The sequence below is a fragment of the Cervus canadensis genome, chromosome 2 (genome assembly GCF_019320065.1).
Source record: "Cervus canadensis isolate Bull #8, Minnesota chromosome 2, ASM1932006v1, whole genome shotgun sequence".
Classification (NCBI taxonomy): domain Eukaryota; kingdom Metazoa; phylum Chordata; class Mammalia; order Artiodactyla; family Cervidae; genus Cervus; species Cervus canadensis.
This window is the reverse complement of record NC_057387.1, coordinates 104,325,593-104,345,301: the sequence shown is the minus strand read 5'-3', so window position 1 is coordinate 104,345,301 and position 19,709 is coordinate 104,325,593. Positions and strand designations below refer to the sequence as shown.

Genomic DNA, 19,709 nt, shown 5'->3' with positions numbered 1-19,709 from the left:
TATTACTCAATCTAGTCTGTCAATCGTTTGTGAATACTAGAAGTGTTTACTAGATTAACTATTGTGGTTCTATAAAGTTGTGAAAGAATTCACACCCATGTGAATTGGCAGTGAAGATAGTTTATGGTGAAATGCTCTGATGTACTACAAATTTTGTAAAGTATTAAAAATTTGATCTAAAGTATAACTCTCCTCTGCATCTTTAAGCTTTATCTTGATACAAAAGTATTTATTGGCTACCCTCTCTGCTACTTAGCACAGAGGTATGAAGTTAAATTAGAAGTTGGAAGGATACTAGGAGAGGCTGTCAGCTGTTTTCATTGTGTTTTATAAACCACTGGGTGATTTTAGCATCTTGTTATATCTTAGCAATATTGTTATACCTTCTCCAGTATTCTTGCCTGTAGAATCCTCATGGACAGAGGAGCCTGGAGGGCTACACAGTCCATGGGGTCACAGAGTCGGACATGACTGAGTGAGTCTGCAGAGCATATACTTTAGCCATCTGCCTTTATTTTGTCTGTGCTCTAGTCACAGATTAATTTATTAGCTGGGAATACTAAATTAAGGTGAAACGTCACTTTAGAGGAATATATTATTTCATGTCTTCTAAAGACTAACGTAATATTTCCCATTCTACCTTTAGGGAGTAGAGAATTAAGAGGTACTTAAAAATGAGATGAATGAAGATGGGTGTCTGTGAGTTTATAGTACCAGTTAACAGGAAAGGAAAATAATTTCCTCTCCTCCTTTTAATGTTAAAGTTTCCCTCTCCTGCCATTTTTCTGTTGTATGAGTCAGGTGATAAAGTGGAACTTACTGAAACCAATATTAAATTTTACTTTACAGTCTGTGCACCAGAGCATGATGGAATCAAAAGACTTGGTACCAGAATGTAGGAAGTGGTGGTTGAGGTAAGAGTGGGAAGGTAGGCTGTAGCCCTTTGTGAGACCTAATGTGCTCAGGTAGGTTCCATTTTTGTAGTGGTTGCCAGATATTCTTCAAAATTTAAAAATTGTATCCTGAGGTTCCTCAGAAATGCATCATATTATTCTTTGCAAGAATTCTCCCCTCTTCAAACTAAAAGGAAGCCACTGAAAAGTGGTTAGAAGTTCTTATTCCCAGTTATTCAGATTTTCTTTCCTGCATACTGTTTCAAAAGTTAAAATATTTTATGTATTTTGGTTATTGTAGCTTTACTTTTTTTTTTTTTGTAGCTTTACTTTTTATTGTAAGCTAAGAAGCTGGCTTAACAATACACACTTAAAATATTGTTCTGAAATTTGTACATTTGAACAAAAGACCCCCCCCCCACTGTTATAATAAAATGCTAGTGCTCCCCAACTGCACTATGGAGAAAATTCCATTCACAGTTTCTGTTAATTACCAGCATTCATTCTTTGTATTATTTACAGTATTTGATGCTGGTACATTATAATGTATCTATCTGTTAGTTGTTTAGAAGAGTTCAGTACATCAGTATAATTCTTGAAGCACATTTTTGAGATAATTATGCTTAAATTTTTATATAAAAATAGTACCATTCATATTTACTTTTTTCCCCCAAGGTACTTTCACTGATATCCCACATCATCCCTGTAACAGTCCAAGACTATTACCTCAGTTTTATTGATAAAGGAACTAAATTCAGAGAGGTCAAGTAAATTTCCTAACAGTTTAGTGGCAGAATGAGACTAAAACCTCTTGTCTGCTTATTTTTTCTCCAGTAATTATGTTACCACATATTGTAAAGTTTTTTCAAATTGGCCATTTCTCAGTTCAGACTTTCTTCATAATTCAGTGAGTACTTGTGCTGCTCTAGCTGACTAGATGACTGGATAAATTAGTATTTTGGAGAGATTTTCCTCTAGTTTTACATCCCTTCCTGATGGACATTCTGGTAAACTACCCTTTGCCACTGTATCATTTGAGATAAAAAATGAAGAGTTGCAGTCCCTGGATTTGTCAGTTTGTTAACTTGAATAATAAAATTCCATTAAAAGTCAAATATATCATTTAATTACGTTGTATTAGTGAGAGGTTAAAGTTAAAATTGCTCATTGTGTCTGTAATTCTAACACCATCTGTAGAGACTCTGAAGTCTCGAGTTCAAATCAGTTTTTGGTGTAATTACTCATAAAGGAGTCTCTGTATCTTATACTGTGATAAAATCTGCAATTTCATACTTGACATTCTCTTAATTAAATTCTACTGTTAGAGGGGATGGTAGACATTATTCATTTTGATCTTCTAGTTGGTATCTTCCCTGACATAACTGCTCCTTGAACAGTTCTAGCAAGGATGAACTCAGGTACTTTTTGAGATAGTGTAAACCACTTGTGAATAACTCTGGTGGTTAGAAAACGTTGGAAATTTTTGTTCCAAAATATTGCTCCTTATATTTTCCAATGATTTTTCTGATTTCTGTCCTCCCATACAGGGAAGATACTCAGGTTTTCACATGACAGTCTGTCAAAATAACTGAAGACTTCTCTAATTTCCTTTGACTCCTTCCTATTTCCAGACTCTTTACTTTGATTTATTTTTATTTATATTGTGTGAGGTTCTATCAAAATTATCTTCTTCTGGTTGTGTTTATCTGTTAGGGTCTTAAGTTTTTTCCAAACTGAACGGAGTAGTACTCCAGAATTTGAAATGACCTGTGTAATAGATGGTGGGAAGGTTACCTGCCTTATACTGGCTATTTAAATACATGCAACCTGAGTTCTTTAATTTTGAAGAAACTACATCACAATATTAGTTAATTTTGGATTTATAGTCATCTAAAGCTTCCCTGGTGGCTTGGACAGTAAAGAATCCGAATGCAGTGCAGGAGACCTGGGTTCTATCCCTGGGTTGGAAAGACCCCTGGAGGAGGGCATGGCCACAAACTCCAGTATTCTTGCCTGGAGAATCCCATGGACAGAGGAGCCTGGCGGGCTACAGTCCATGGGATTGCAAAAAGTCGGACACAACTGAGTAACTAAGCAGAGCAGAAAGCCCTTTTGCTTGAAAGTGGTGGATAAGTTCAGATCCTTTAATTTATTTTATTGCCATTTTCAAGCGTAAATCTTTCGACTTTACAGTTACCCTTATATTTCATCTTCATTTATTTAGTTTATTGTTGCAATTTGCCTGTAGCTTTTAACATTACTAATTTGTTTTTGGCATACTAGCCTTTCTTGTGTTTGTATCATTTGAGAGTTTCTTAACCAACAGATATTTTTTGATTATTTACTATATGTAGGGCACTAGATATGTTTCTTTTGCTTATTGTATTAATAGTTTTGGCGTGGGGGAGAACTTTACAGATTTATTTTGATAAATGCTTTCATGGATATCCAAGTTAACTTAGAGAAAGAAAAGGAACTTGCCCTGCCCCACGTTATAATTTAATAAAACACCCCAGTGATCATGGAAACGTACGATACTGATCCAGGAACAGACAAGTATGCTAGACCGCTGGGACAACATAGAAAACTCAGTTCAGAACTTAAGATAAACTGTCATTATAAATTGATTAGTTAAGTATAGACTGTTTAGTAGATAGTGTGGGAAAACTGATTCACTGTATGGAGAAAAATAAAATTGAGCTCTTACATAATACTATTTATAAAGAAGAACCTAAGATGGATTAGTGACCAACATAAACAAAATTATAAAGTTAATAAAGCATAATACATCTTTGTGATTTAATATTAGCAAAGTATTTCTTAAAACCTTAAAAAATGAAAGCATAAGTTGAAGAAAATGCTTCATTTGATGATACAGCATTAACATTTTCAGTTCAGTAAATACAAGGACATTGTTAACAGGCAGATAACACTTGGGGGAAGATATTTGCAACAACTAAACCTGTTAATGAAATAATATTAGAATAACAAAGAAACTCCTTAAGTTCAATGAGAAGACTGGCACCCCAATAGAAAATGAGCAGAGCGAATAAACAGGGAGTTCACAGAGGTAGAAAAATAGGAACCTCCAGGAGGATGGTTTAGTGCAGGCATTCTGAGGAGCAGTTTGGCAGTCCTTCATCATTTAGTTGATAAAATTCACTTGGACCTAGCAGTTCTGTTCCTCAGTGTATATAGCCAGAGATTATTCTCACACAAGTTCATAAAGGGACATAGAAGGAGATAAGGCATTGCAGCATTGTCTTGGTCAGTCAGTCAGTTCAGTTCAGTCGCTCAGTCGTGTCCGACTCTTTGCCACCCCATAATCGCAGCACGCCAGGCCTCCCTGTCCATCACCAACTCCCGGAGTTTATTCTAACTCACGTCCATCGAGTCGGTGATGCCATCCAGCCATCTCATCCTCTGTCGTCCCCTTCTTCTCCTGCCTCCAATCCCTCCCAGCATCAGGGTCTTTTCCGGTGAGTCAACTCTTCACATGAGGTGGCTGAAGTATTGGAGTTTCAGCTTCAGCATCAGTCCTTCCAACGAACACCCAGGACTGATCTCCTTTAGGATGGACTGGTTGGATCTCCTTGCAGTCCAGGGGACTCTCAAGAGTCTTCAACACCACACTTCAAAAGCATCAATTTTTTGGCGCTCAGCTTTCTTCACAGTCCAACTCTCACATCCATACATGACCACTGAAAAAACCATAGCCTTGACTAGATGGACCTTTGTTGGCAAAGTAATGTCTCTGCTTTTTAATATGCTGTTTAGGATGATCATCATAACTTCCCTTCTAAGGAGTAAGCATCTTTTAATTTCATGGCTGCAACCACCATCTGCAGTGATTTTGGAGCCCACAAAAATAAAGTCGGACAGTGTTTCCACTGTTTCCCCATCTATTTGCCATGAAGTGATGGGACCAGATGCCATGATCTTAGTTTTCTGAATGTTGAGCTTTAAGCCAACTTTTTCACTCTCCTCTTTCACTTTCATCAAGAGGCTTTTTAGTTCCTCTTCACTTTCTGCCATAAGGGTGGTGTCATCTGCATATCTGAGGTTATTGATATTTCTCCCGGCAATCTTGATTCCAGCTTGTGCTTCTTCCAGTCCAGCAGTTTCTCATGATGTACTCTGCATATAAGTATAATCAGCAGGGTGACAATATACAGCCTTGATGTACTTCCTTTTCCTATTTGGAACAACAAACCAGTCTGTTGTTCCATGTCCAGTTCTAACTGTTGCTTCCTGACCTGCATACAGGTTTCTCAAGAGGCAGGTCAGGTGGTCTGGTATTCCATCTCTTTCAGAATTTTCCACAGCTTATTGTGATCCACACAGTCAAAGGCTTTGGCATAGTCAATAAAGCAGAAATAGATGTTTTTTCTGGAACTCTCTTGCTTTTTCGATGACCCAGCAGATGTTGGCAATTTGATCTCTGGTGCAATTGTGCGGTAGTTTGAACATTCTTTGGCATTGCCTTTCTTTGGGATTGGAATGAAAACTGACCTTTTCCAGTCCTGTGGCCACTGCTGAGTTTTCCAAATTTGCTGGCATATTGAGTGCAGCACTTTCACAGCATCATCTTTAAGGATTTGAAATAGCTCAACTGGAATTCCGTCACCTCCACTAGCTTTGTTCATCGTAGTGCTTCCTAAGGCCCACTTGACTTCACATTTCAGGATGTCTGGCTCTAGGTGAATGATCACATCATCGTGATTATCTGGGTCGTGAAGATCTTTTTTGTATAGTTCTTCTGTGTATTCTTGCCACCTCTTCTTAATATCTTCTGCTTCTGTTAGGTCCATACCATTTCTGTCCTTTAAACCCATATTTGCATGAAATGTAAAGATGTCTTGGTGGCTGACTGTCAGAGATACTGAATCTGTATTGCTGGGAGACCGGATAGGCAACATGTAGAGTTCAGTTCAGTTCAGTTGCTCAGTCGTGTCTGACTTTGTGACTCCCCTTGGACTGCAGCACTCCAGTCTTCCCTGTCTATCACAAACTCCCGGAGTTTACTCAAACTCATCTCCATGAGTCAGTGATGCCATCCAACCATCTCATCCTCTGTTGTCCCCTTCTCTTCCCACCCTGACAATCTTTCCCAGCATCAGGGTCTTTTCAAATGAGTCAGTTCTTTGCATCAGGTGGCCAAAGTATTGGAGTTTCATCTTCAGCATCAGTTCTTCCAATGAATATTCAGGACTGATTTCCTTTAGGAAGGACTGGTTGGATCTCCTTGTACTCCAAGGGACCCTCAGTCAGAAACAATGAACTAAGTGTCCCACAGCAGTGTAAATAGATTTTAAAAACGTTATGCAGAGGGTAAAGTTGGAATGTATACAAACAGAAGGATGTTCATCCAACATATTAGAGAAAATGATTTATTGAGAAGAACGGGAGTAGGGAAATGGATATGGAAGAAAAAGAGTCAGTTAGCGGTCTTAATGGATGAGTGATGATAATGTGGCAATGAACCAAGGAGCATGATTAACTTAACCTTTTGTATCTGGAGAGTAAAAGTGAGGTTTAGAGGCTCATGTGGCAGTGGTATAAAAATTGGGCCAGAGATGAAAAAATTAAAGGCCTAAAAATTAAAATAATTCACGTAGTAGGACATGAGGTTTTAGGTTGGCGGTAACTGGAATAGAAAGTAAAAGAGTGGTGCAAGAAATACTTGCAAAATAAAATTGAAAGTTGAGGGAAATAGAAACGTTGAGCATTTGGAAAGTTTCTCTGGGTGTCAAATCTGCTTAATTTTGTTCCAGAAAATGCTTCTTTCTCCTTTCTCTTCTACTTGACTGGGCTAGAATTGAAATTTTTTTTCTCATTCTTTTAAATGTACCATAAATTATATTAGTAATATGTGAGTATACTGTCATTGTAATATATTTAGATTATATAAACAAAATAAAAAATCATTCTTTTCTTCACTTCTTTCTCCAGAGGTAACTAACCACTGTATCTGTGTGGTACATACCCTTCTAGATATTTTTTCGCTGCTTTTACAAATTATGTGTGTGTAAAAATAAATATTGATTTGTGGATATTTGGTGTTATTCTCTCTATAGTCTGCAATTTTTTTAAATGTCTAAAAAAGAAACTTTTAAAATATCTTTCCATGTAAGTATATAGGATAAACATATTTGCTGGGTAAAAAATAGAGGTTTCAAAATATTTTTATTGGCTAGATACCATTGGAATGGGATGGAGGGGTACAGGGTACAGGTATGTTTATTGCTCTTAAAATCTCACAGTCTAGTAGAAGTAAAGTATATAATACTAATACTACAGTGAAGTAAGTATTCTAATAGATATATGTACTAGGTGCTATTTGAACGCAAAGGAAAAAGCACCATATTCTTTGATAGATGTGTCAGTTAGTCCTTAGATGGTGAAAGAGATTTTAGATCATCTATAAGGATAATATTTTGCAGGTCAACTGTGTCCCCAGAATGATTAAGTGATTCACTGGAATCATTGTTTTTTGCCTTTTGTGAAACTCATATCATCTCTTCCCAGAAATCAGTCTTTCTGGTATCCTAAACCATAATCCAGAAGGGGAAATCTTTGTCATATATAATGATCTTTTAGAATTTTGTGACAGCTTTAAATAGTGTAAGAAACTACTTTAGTTAAGATTTTTATATTTCATCATGCAGAGGATTATATGAATGCATTTTTTCCCTTTTTTAGGGAGGTGGTTGACTCAATGGTTCAGCATTTTAAAGTAACTATATTTGGGGACCGCAGACCAGTTTATGATGGAAAAAGAAGCCTGTACACAGCCAATCCACTTCCTGTGGCAACTACAGGGGTAAGATGCTAAGATGCATTCCTTTATCAGAAAACTATACATTTGCAGTATCTTTTAAATGCATTTATGACCATTTTATTATGGTCTATATGTATCATTTATCAGTTTTAAAGTTTTATTTTGAAATAATTTCACACTTAAAGTTGTAAGATTCATGCAGAGAATTCATGTATACCCAGATTCATTAGCATTCTTAAAGTTTGCCATTTGTTTTTATCATTCTCTTTTTTTCTTTTGCTCTCTTTGTAGCTATAGAGACAGCTATATATAAAGATACATATACATACTTATTTCTTCTTGAACCATTCAAGAGTAGGTTTCATACATTATACCCTTTAGTGTGTTTTTCCTAAGAACAAGGATAAAAACCATAGTACAGTTACCAACTTCCCTAAATTTTACGTCGATAAATTTTTGTCTGATCTGCCCGTAGTCCAGTTTTGTCATTTGTTCCAGTGATGTCCTTTAGCATTTTTTTTTCCCTTTAGTACAGAAGCCAATCCAAGTTCCTGAATGTATTTATTTTTTTCTTAATTTATTTATTTTTAATTGAAGGATAATTACAATGCTCTGTTGGTTTCTGCCATACCTGAATGTATTTAGATGTCACATCTTCTTTGTTCTGGAAAATTTCCCAGCCTTTTTTTTTCTTTTATGACATTAGCATGGTTGAAGATTACAGGCAAGTTATTTTGTAGGATGTCCCTCTGTGTTTTTTCTGGAGCTTCTTCTTGATTAGATTCTAATTGAGGTTTTTGGGCCAGAAAAGTGCATAACTGTTCTTTCCTTATAGTGTATCATATCAGGAGGCACATAATACGTATTTGTTTCACTAATGGTGAGGTTAACTTCGATCACTTGGTAAAGTTGGTATCTGCCAAGTTTCTCCCTTCAAGTTATTCTTCTTTCTTTTGTGGGGAGTAGAGGGGTTTTTTTGTGTGTGTTTTTTTTTTATTATAATTGTGGTAAAGTATATATAACATTGGGCTTCCCTCGTGGCTCAGTGGTATAGAATCTACCCGCAGTGCAGGAGCTGCAGGAGATGCAGATTTGATCCCTGGGTTGGAAGATCCCCTGGAGGAGGGCACAGTAACCCACTCCAGTATTCTTGCCTGGAGAATCCCATGGACAGAGGAATCTGGTGGGCAACAGTCCATGGTATCGCAGAGTTGGACACGACTGAAACGACTTAGCACGCATGCACACACACATAACATTGTCATCTGAGCAATTTTTAAGATATGGTTCAATGGCAAAATACATTCACAACCATTGCCACCATAAATCTCCATCTTATAAAACTGAAACTCTGTACCCATGAAACACTTAACTATCCATTTTCCCTCCCTCAGTCCCTGGTAACCATCATTCTACTTACTGTCTTGATGAATTTGACCTCTCTCAGTACCTCATTTAAGTGGAATCATACAGTATTTGTGTTTTGTGATTGGTTTATTTCATTTCATAATATTCTCAGGGTTCAGCCATGTTGTCATGTGTCAGAATTTCCTCCTTTTTAAGGCTGAATAGTACTCCATTGTATGTATATACCACATTTTACTTATCCATTCATCTGCTGATGGACATTTGGTTTGCTTTCCCATTTGAATGTGGGTTTACCCTAGGGACCTCATGTAAGTGGGGCCATACAGTGTTTGTCCTTTTGTCTCTGGCTCCTTTTAGTTAGCATAGTGTCTTAGAGACTATACCATTTTACGTTTCCACCAACAGTGTACAAGGGTTCCAAATACTTTACACCTTTGCCAACATTTGTGGATTTATCGGTTTTTGACAGTTGTCATCCTAATGGGTTGGGTGTGAGGTAATATCTCATTATACTTTTGATTTGAATTTACCTAATGACTAATGAAGCACACCTTTTCCCATGCTTATGGACCTTTTGTATATCTTTGGAGTAATGTGTATTCAACTCCTTTGCCCATTTTTTAATTGGGTTATTTGGTTTTGTTGTTGTTGAGTCTTAGGAATTCTTTGTGTTATTCCTATGGGATATATGTTTTAAAATATTTTCTGACATTCCATAGGTTGTTTTTCACTATATTGATTTTATTCTTTGCTCCAAAGTTTTAAGAAAGGGAGATACTTTTAAGCACTTATAGAAAGTGCTTGATGGGGAGAAGGCAATGGCACCCCACTCCAGTACTCTTGCCTGGAAAATCCCATGGACGGAGGAGCTTCGTAGGCTGCAGTCCATGGGGTCATGAAGAGTAGGACACGACTGAGCGACTTCACTTTCACTTTTCACTTTCATGCATTGGAGAAGGAAATGGCAACCCACTCCAGTGTTCTTGCCTGGAGAATCCCAGGGACGGGGGAGCCTGGTGGACTGCCGTCCATGGGGTCACACAGAGTCGGACACGACTGAAGTGACTTAGCAGCAGCAGAAAGTGCTTGAAGTGCTCAAAGCTTGTTTCTTTTGATTATCTTTAAACTTACAAAGATACTTTATAAGGGAGATACTTTTAAGAATCCTGATTGTCATTAGACTTTTATTAACTGACAATTCTTGCTTGGAAGGATTATTATTATATAACAATGGTGATTTTTCTAATTCTCTCATTCCTTCTACATTAATAATTTTTTTTACATTAATAATTGGTATTACAATAAGGGAGCACATTTTCTTCTCTTCTGTTTATCCTTATTTATTTGCCCAAATTGTCCCAGATTTGGCCTGCAGGAGCCCCTTTAAATTTGTGTGCTTTTGTCATGACACATCTTCTTTTTCTTGAGTACTTCCTTACTTTTGGACCCAAGATATTCTTGGGTCCAAATATAATATTCTTATATTATCCCTCTGATAGTCCTGCAACTAGCCATATCTCAAAGTTGCACTGGTTTCTTTTAGTTGAGGAATACAATTTAGAAACCAAAATCTGGTTTCTGTCTGTGCTCATTGCTGAGTTCACACGGGTTCTGCTAGTTGTAGTCTGTCCCCACTGGATTCTTCCTTTACTCCCTATGTTGCATATTTGTAACTTTCTTTTCTTTTAAACCCCTGACTCCACAAAATATCACCACTTTTATTTGTTTATTCAGTCATACAGTACATATAAAATAGTTTCTGAATTATTACATGATGTCACTGTAGAAAACAAATCTGATAGTAGGAATTTAAGGTTTTATTTTGCAGGCAGTTCTTTCCCACTCACCCCTCCCCCACACCTCTAACTGAAAGGGTAGTCAACATATGTTATGTTCAGCAGTTTTGCATTCATGTGTTTTTTGTGGGTTTTTTTTTCTTAATATTCTTTCAATCTGGCTGTTATTTGTTTGAATTGCATTTGGTTTCTTTTGATTTTGTATCTATTCAATTTTAGCTTTTCCCCTCCATCCTTATTTGTCTTTTGTTGTTGTTGTTGTTGTTGTAGAACTTAATTTAACTTCCTCCAAAAAATCAAAACTACACTGGAAAATATGCTCAGAATTGTTAATCCCTCACTTATTTCTTCCAATCTTTTCCTTCCTGTCCTTTGAAAGTTACTACTTTTTCTTGTTTCTGATTCATGCTTGCTCTTTCTTTTTACAAAAATAAGCAGATACATGAATGTTTTTCTATTTTCCCCTTTCTCATGCAGAAGATGGCATACTGTTTATAATCTTCTGTACTTGCTTTTTTAACAATATTGCTTAGAAATTATTCCATAGCAGTTCCAACAGGTCTTCCTCAGCTTTCTTTTTTACAGTGCATAAATGGGCATTTAGGTCATTTCCGTGCTTTTCAGTGACAAAGAGTGCTAGCATAAATAACTTACTGACATTTTAGTCTTATTGATTTGACATTGAAATTGGTTATTTTTTTGTATTTGCCTTCTTTTCCCTTAAATATTTTTATATGTGAAACTTGAAAATAATTGTATTTCTCTTTTAAAACTTTTACCAGTTGACTCTTTTCCCATCAACAGGTAGATTTAGATGTTACTTTACCTGGAGAAGGTGGAAAAGATCGACCTTTCAAAGTGTCAATCAAATTTGTCTCTCGGGTGAGTTGGCACCTGCTCCATGAAGTACTGACAGGACGGACCTTGCCCGAACCCCTGGAATTAGACAAGCCAATCAGCACTAACCCTGTCCATGCCGTCGACGTGGTGCTACGACATCTGCCCTCCATGAAGTGGGTGCCTCTGGCCTTTTTTTTTTTTTTTTCCTCTTTAGATTTTGTAGGAAAGCTGTCTTCCCAAGAGTAGGTCTTGCAGTCTTTCCTTGGCTAACCTTCAGTTGTTGTATATTTTGATTATCTCAGTTGAGGAATAGCATCCATACCAATTCAATGACAGAAGTAAGTTACATAAAATTTTCTGACTTATGAAAGTAAGTTTACATCATTAGCTTAGCTATTCTGTTGGATATTTTTCAGAAAAATAGTGTCTAACCCTTTTTCTTAGGAGCTATCTATCTTGAGTGATAGATTTTTAGTTTTAGTATTTTAGTTGAATCACCTTGTCTTTAAGGTTATTTCATTATTTTTATAACAGTATCAAATTATGTTGAAATTGTTACTTTTAATCATATTAGCATCTCACACATGTATATATGTATCTATGTGTATATGTGATGGATCAGTGTGTCTTTTTAAAGAAAGATATTGTCTTGAGACTTCCTGGCAGTCCAGTCAGTGGTTAAGACTCTGCGCTTTCAATTCAGCTGGGCGCGGGTTCAATCCCTGGTCAGGGAAATAAGATCCCACATGCTGCGCAGTGTGGCCAAAGAAGAAAAATACTGTCTTACAAACACATTTATCAAAGTAGTGTTTTGGTCAATAATTGTTTATTCTGTAGTATTTTTTAACGTTGGAACTATTTTTTAAAACTTTTTAAATAAAATTAAGCCTTACTCAAACTAATGTTAGTTTTAAGTATAGAGAATTTTAGTGAGGGATTTTTTCATTTTGAATAGCTGCTTCTTGCTTTCACAAATTTGGAAAACGATTAGTTTCATATATTCATAATGATAGGCATTTTACTATAATAAGTTAAGATTATGTACTCTAGACTCACTTGTTCTTCAGATTTAAATATTCAATGGGAAGGAAAAGATTGAATATACCATTTTAATTCTTGTAGATATACACCTGTGGGGCGTTCCTTTTTCTCAGCTCCAGAAGGATACGACCACCCTCTGGGAGGGGGCAGGGAAGTTTGGTTTGGATTTCATCAGTCTGTTCGGCCTGCCATGTGGAAAATGATGCTTAATATTGATGGTAAGGGAATTTAAACCATATTCTGTGTTGGGTAGTTGATTTCTTTTTTTTTTTTTTTTTGGGTAGTTGATTTCTATATGGCCTCTGTGTCTGTCTGTGTGTGTGTGTGTGTGTGTGTGTGTATACATTTTATATATAATTATATGTAGTGGTGTCTTGAATTAATATTTGGACATATGTTAAGACAAACAGGAAAAACCTTTATTTTTTATTACATTTCATTTAGAAAACATTTATACAGAACTTCTCCTGGAGTGCTATTAAACATGAAGTAAACAAATGAAAACAAATATAAAAGCTGTGACATGATCACCTGAGCTCTTATAACTCATTTTTGTCCTTAACTAGATAAGTCAGTATTTCATTATGAAATACATATTTTAAAGGAAGAGAAGAAGACTGCTGGTCTTGGTGACCTGTAGATTATGCCTGCCACTGATGTTTAATGTTTTGCTAGTTGCATTCTCATTTTTAGGTTTTGTTTTTTTTTTTAAAGAATTATTTTTAAGCGCATATAGAAGTAGAGAGAATAGTATGATAAACTGCTATCTATGTATCCATTATTCAAATTGTCCAGATTTTTCTATCATTGCTTAAATGATATACATTTCTTCCTCTACTGTAGTAATTTTAAATCAAATTCCATACAGCATGTTATTTTGTCCCTACTACAGTATGCACCTCTGAAAATATGGATGTTTTCCTACACAGTCACAGTGCCACCATCCTATCTAAGAAAATTTGATCATTTATTTGTAGCTTCTGATTCCCTGTCCATAATCAGATTTCCCTGATAGTCTCAAAGGTATCTTTCTGTAGATAGTTGGTTCAAATCAGGATCCAAGCAAAATCCACACATCACATTTGGCTACTTTGCCTTTTAAAAATGTAGTAATCCCATTTCCTTTCCTCTTGTTTTGTTTTTTCCTATTTTATGTCATTGACTTGTTGCAGAAGCTTTCACTTTTCCTCTAGAATATCCAAAAATTTGGATGTATCTTTTGTTTTCTTGTAGTGTCATTCCTTTGTTCCTTTATCTCCTGTATTCCCTGGAAATGGAAGTTGGTCCTAAAAGCTTGATTCACTTCTGATTCATTAAGTGCTCCATCGTGTATTGTGTTAGGAGGCACCCAGTATATAGTAGACCCAACTTCAGTGATAACTAAGATTGATCAGTATGTTCAGAGATCAGTATGTCTGACCTCTCCGTTGTATATTTCTCAGTCTTTCAGTTACTGATATTCCATTCATTGACCATTGTCACCTGAATCATATTTCAGTGGAGATTACCAATTAGAATTTTTTCTTATTCTGTTATTCCTTTTGCATTAGATGGAATTCCTATGTGGAAAAGTGCATTGTCTTGTTGGTAATTCATTGTCTTTGATAGCTTTCTTGCTTTCTGGCACAGCAGAATGTTCCAAATTCATCCTGTATTTCTTCCTCTGTACCTGGCATCAGCCATTCCTTCAAGGATCCCTGGCTCTTTCCAGATCAGTGCATAGTTTCATCATCATTTTCAGCTTCATCTACCATTGTGAAGATGTATTGAGAAGATATTTTTTTAAAGTCATCTTTAGGTATATCCTGACTGCTTCCCTGGTGACTCAGACAGTAAAGAATCTGCCTGCAATGCAGGAGACCAGGGTTCGATCCCTGGATCGGGAAAATCCCCTGGAGAAGGGCATGGCAACCCACTCCAGTATTCTTGCCTGGAAAGTCCCATGGACAGAGGAACCTGGTGGTCTACAGTCCATGGGATCGCAAAGAGTCAGACACGACGGAGAAACCAGCATTTCATTTTCATTTAGGTGTATACTAGGGATGTTTTTACTTTTTTTCCATTTCAGATCATTCACATATTTGTATTTTTAAGATAGATTCCAAGAGATGAGATTGATGGATCGAAGGCAGATATGTTTTTAATTTTGATTGTTATTGCTAGATTGCCCTCCAGTGAGATTGTAAACATTTTGCATCAGTAAATGAGGCTACCTGTTTCCCCATACCTTTGCCACTAGATGTGTCAAACTCTAGATTTTTGTCAATCAAATTCGAAAGAAATAGTTTCCTTATGTACTATTTTGCATTTGGTCATCTTTTCTCATATGTATGGGTCACCTTATTTCTTTTTAAAAAAATTAATTCTTTATGTCCTTTGCTCCTTTTTTTCTGTTGGATTCTTGGTCTTGTTTACTGAGAGCTAATCAAGGAGATTAGCCCTCTGTGGTATGAATTGCAGATATTGTCCCTGGGTTGTTATTTGTCTTGATCTTTGATATTATTTTTGCTTTTTGTCATGTAGAAATTTTTCTTTTGGTGATAGGTGTGTGTCTCAGTCGATCCTTTCTTTTGTAACTTTTAATATCAACTAGGGCTGGTGTCATTTTTCTTTTCCACAATTTCTAGGCTGTTCTTATGTGTATCATTGTATAAGCTTTAGAAACACCTTGTCAGGTCTAATGGGTGTCGGAGGATGAGCTATTACTTTTACTGTGACTCCATTTTTTTTTTTTTTTTGCGGCCGGGCCGGCCCGACAGACCAGCTGGAGCCAGGAACCGGGGCCTCCATTTTTTTTTTAATTAAGTTATTGAGTCTTAAACACTGAATCTTTCTAAGAAAATGCTCTGCCTTTCCATTTGTTCAGGATTACTTTTTTTTTCCTTCTGGAGTGTTTTAAAGTTTTCCTTCCCTAGTGGCTCAGATAGTAAAGAACCTGCCTGCAATATAGGAGACCTGGGTTCAATCTGTAGGTCGAGAAGATTCCCTGGAGAAGGGAATGGCAACCCACTCCAGTATTCTTGCCTGGAGCATTCTGTAGACAAAGGAGCCTGGTGGGCTCTAGTCCATAGGGTCACAAAGAGTTGGACACGACTGAGTGACTACCACTTTCACATAAAATTTGCCATTTCTTATTACCATTCCTGGATATTTTCTCTCTTTCTCTCTTTTTTTCTTATTAAATGAACTTATATTCCAACTAGTTATTGTTTATATACATGAAGTCTTTTAATTTCTGTATAGTAACTTTTTTCTCTTGCCTTTTGAATTCCATTAACTTTCCATGAATTCTATTTTTAACACTTTACCTTTTTAATCAAATTGAAAAAAAAAAAGCAAGATTGATCTGATCTGCAATCTTCTCTTTTTTTAGTGCAATCTTTTTCAAGTTTTGGTATTAATGTTTAATTTCACAAAAAATGTGGAAGTTGCCTGTGTTCTACAATGTACAGCAGTGTTTAAATAGTATTAAAATTATCAGCTCTTTTAAGATTTCATGAAATTCCCATGTAAAATTTTGTAGCCTGGTTTGTTTCATTTTGTTCAGTGAATAGTTCTTTTAAAGCTTTAATTTATTTTGTGAAAATCAGTCTGTTTAGGCTCTCTGTATTCAGTTGTGGTATGTTATATCTTATTAGAAAATTATATATTTTATCTATATCTTTACTAAGTAGTCTTTCTTTTTTTAAAATTTTATCTATTTCCATGGTTTATCCCCATTGATTCTTTTTAATCTTTGTGCTTTGTCCTTTTTACTCTTAATTAGGAGAGACAGTACTTTAATCAGTCTGTTTTCTGCTCCTCACTCTGCCACCTGCCTCCACCAAAGAGGTTTTGACATTTTTTCTTAGCTCTCTAGCTTTGTCTTCTGACTCCTTAATTTCTCTTTTTAGCTTAATAAACTTTTTCCTCTACTTTTCTTCAGTAATTTAGTTGTTTTTCCTAACTTTTTTTCCTCTCCTACCCTGGGTCTCCCGTGTGGCCCCCAGCTTTCTCTAATTGTGGCATGTGGGCTCTAGAGCGCACTGGCCCAGTCATGGTGGCTCAGCGGGCTCTCTGGTTGCCGTATGTGGGCTTATTTGCCTCTTGGCATGTGGGATCTCACTTATCACACCAGGGATCAAACCAGCATCCCCTACATTGGAAGGCGGGTTCTTTACCACCAAACTACCAGGGAAATTCCTTTCCTAACTTTTGAACTGTAGTAGTAACTCAGTTAATTTCATTTTTCTCATTGAAAAAAGAATTTAAAATGATCATTTTAGAAATTCCCTAGCAGTTCAGTGGTTAGAACTCCATGCTTTCATGCTGAGGGTCTGGGTTTTATCCCTGGTCAAGGGACTAGCATCCCACAGGATTATATTATTTTCTCAAAACACCACAGATTTCATTTGTATTTCCCCTGTTATCCAGTGTTGTTTGAGAGACTTTAAATTTTCAGATTGAAGATCTTTTTATTTTCAGATTGTGTTGTAAATTTCTAGTTTCATTCCATTGTTTATCAGAGAATGTAGTTTGTATTTCTGTTTTTAGAATTTATTGAGGTTTTTTTTTTTAGTAACCTAACATAATCAGAATTTATGAAATGAAAGTTCAGTAGCTCTTTGAAAATAAGATACCATCATTTTTTTAGGATAGAGTTAAATGAATATCCATCAGCTCTTCAATTTTGATTATGTTGTTTACATCATCTATTTCCTTATTTATTTCTGTTTACTTGTCTCAGAATGGGAGAAATAAATTTAAATTTCCTATTGTGTTTCTATTTCTTTTTATACTTCCACTTTCTTAATGTTGCTACCATAGTATTGGGAGCATATGTATACCTATCTTTATTCTTTGTTGTAATTTATACCCTTTACAATGATAAAGTGACTTTTTTTTTGTACTTTTTGGGCCAAAAGTCCACATCATCTAACAGAAGGATTACAATCCATGTGGTCTGTTTTCTGTGCTTTTTAAATGCTGGTTCTGTTATTAGGAACCCCGTCAGTGGGTACCTTCATACTTCCATTTAATACTCATCTTTCTGTCTCTTTAAAGCAGCATCTTTTGCTTTCCTTAATAAGTAACTTTTATATTAACTTTATTCTCTTCCTTCCCTTCCTCTCCTTTATTAACTAGTTTTAGCCAATATAGCATTATTTTATTGTTCATTATGATTTTACTTAAATTTTTACTACTTGACTCTCAGCTTTGACTCTGTTGCTGTAAAGTGCGCAATCAGTGAGTTTGTTCTGCTTTTTATGATTGTTCTGTTTTTCATGTATTTGTGTGTACTGTTATTCCCATGGTTTTGGGCATGTACAGTTACATTCCATTCTGTCACCCGTATGTCCATCTGTTTTCATCTTGAATCTACAGTTATGTATATTAGTGTGAATTGCAAGTCCTTTTGCTGAAATTTTTCCTCTCCTCTCTTGGTTGCAGTTTGTCCTCAAGTTACTTCAGGAAGGGCTCATATGAGTAAGAACTGAGTTTTTGCATATTGAAAACCATTTGTCTATAGCCTTATTCCTAAAGGGGACTGCTTGGTTAGACATAAAATGATTGAATCACACTTCTTTTTTAATTCTGTTTTTTTATTGAAGTATAGTTGATATTAAATTGTGCCAGTCTCTACTGCACAGCATAGTTACTCAGATATAAATGTATATACATTCTTTTTTTAATATGGTTTATCTGAATCATACTTTCTTGAGTTTCTTATAGATATTTTCCCACTGTCTTCTGACACTGAATTTTCAGTAGAGAATTATGATGTCAGCTGATTTTCTTGTCCCTTATAAGTACCTTCTTTTTTTGTCTGGTTGCTGAAAATATTTTTTACAATTATTTTGCTAGATTTTTGTCTCAGTGTTGACTATTTTGAGTCAGTTTTAATTAAAACATGGGATCCCCTTTGAGGATGTAGTTTCAACTCTTTTATCATTTTTTTTTTTATCTGTCATTTTATTTTCTTTAAAAAAAATTCTATCCTGCTTGTTCTTTACTGTTTCTTTTATGGTATAATTTTTACCACTTGCTCATTGTAGTTTTGTGTTCATTTTTTTAATTTAAAAAGTCTTTTTCTTCCATTTCTTTCATGAGTTCTGCAGTGCTTATTTCATTTTCTACTCTTACCTGTTTGTCTTTCCCTGAGTTCTTAAATTTTTTTTTTTTAACAAAATTTTACCTTTATTTGTATAAATCTCCTCTTTCTAGTTTCCTTCAGTTTTACTGCTATTTCACTAGTTCTTTTTTTTTTTTTTTAATTTATTTATTTATTTATTTTTTCAGTGGGTTTTGTCATACATTGACACGAACCAGCAATAGATTTACACGTATTCCCCATCCCGATCCCCCCTCCCACCTCCCTCTCCACCCGATTCCTCTGGGTCTTCCCAGTGCACCAGGCCCGAGCACTTGTCTCATGCATCCCACCTGGGCTGGTGATCTGTTTCACCATAGATAATATACGATGCTGTTCTTTCGAAACATCCCACCCTCACCTTCTCCCACAGAGTTCAAAAGTCTGTTCTGTACTTCTGTGTCTCTTTTTCTGTTTTGCATATAGGGTTATCGTTACCATCTTTCTAAATTCCATATATATGTGTTAGTATGCTGTAATGTTCTTTATCTTTCTGGCTTACTTCACTCTGTATAATGGGCTCCAGTTTCATCCATCTCATTAGAACTGATTCAAATGAATTCTTTTTAACGGCTGAGTAATATTCCATGGTGTATATGTACCACAGCTTCCTTATCCATTCATCTGCTGATGGGCATCTAGGTTGCTTCCATGTCCTGGCTATTATAAACAGTGCTGCGATGAACATTGGGGTGCACGTGTCTCTTTCAGATCTGGTTTCCTCAGTGTGTATGCCCAGAAGTGGGATTGCTGGGTCATATGGCAGTTCTATTTCCAGTTTTTTAAGAAATCTCCACACTGTTCTTCCATAGTGGCTGTACTAGTTTGCATTCCCACCAACAGTGTAAGAGGGTTCCCTT

The 19,709-nt window shown here is 35.9% G+C and overlaps 1 protein-coding gene across 4 annotated transcripts in view; it reads left to right on the top strand.

Annotated features, from left to right (window-relative positions):
- AGO3 (argonaute RISC catalytic component 3) overlaps window positions 1-19,709 on the top strand; it is a 128,205-nt gene that overhangs the window by 39,780 nt on the left and 68,716 nt on the right. For 2 of the 4 annotated variants that reach the window (XM_043461926.1, XM_043461927.1), the window contains 4 exons: window positions 850-914; window positions 7,596-7,716; window positions 11,643-11,851; window positions 12,801-12,937. In XM_043461926.1, the coding sequence (XP_043317861.1) occupies window positions 865-914; window positions 7,596-7,716; window positions 11,643-11,851; window positions 12,801-12,937 (517 nt within the window). In that variant the 5' untranslated portion in view covers window positions 850-864. The remainder of the gene's footprint in view (window positions 1-849; window positions 915-7,595; window positions 7,717-11,642; window positions 11,852-12,800; window positions 12,938-19,709) is intronic. The other 2 variants (XM_043461923.1, XM_043461925.1) reach the window with 1 other exon arrangement.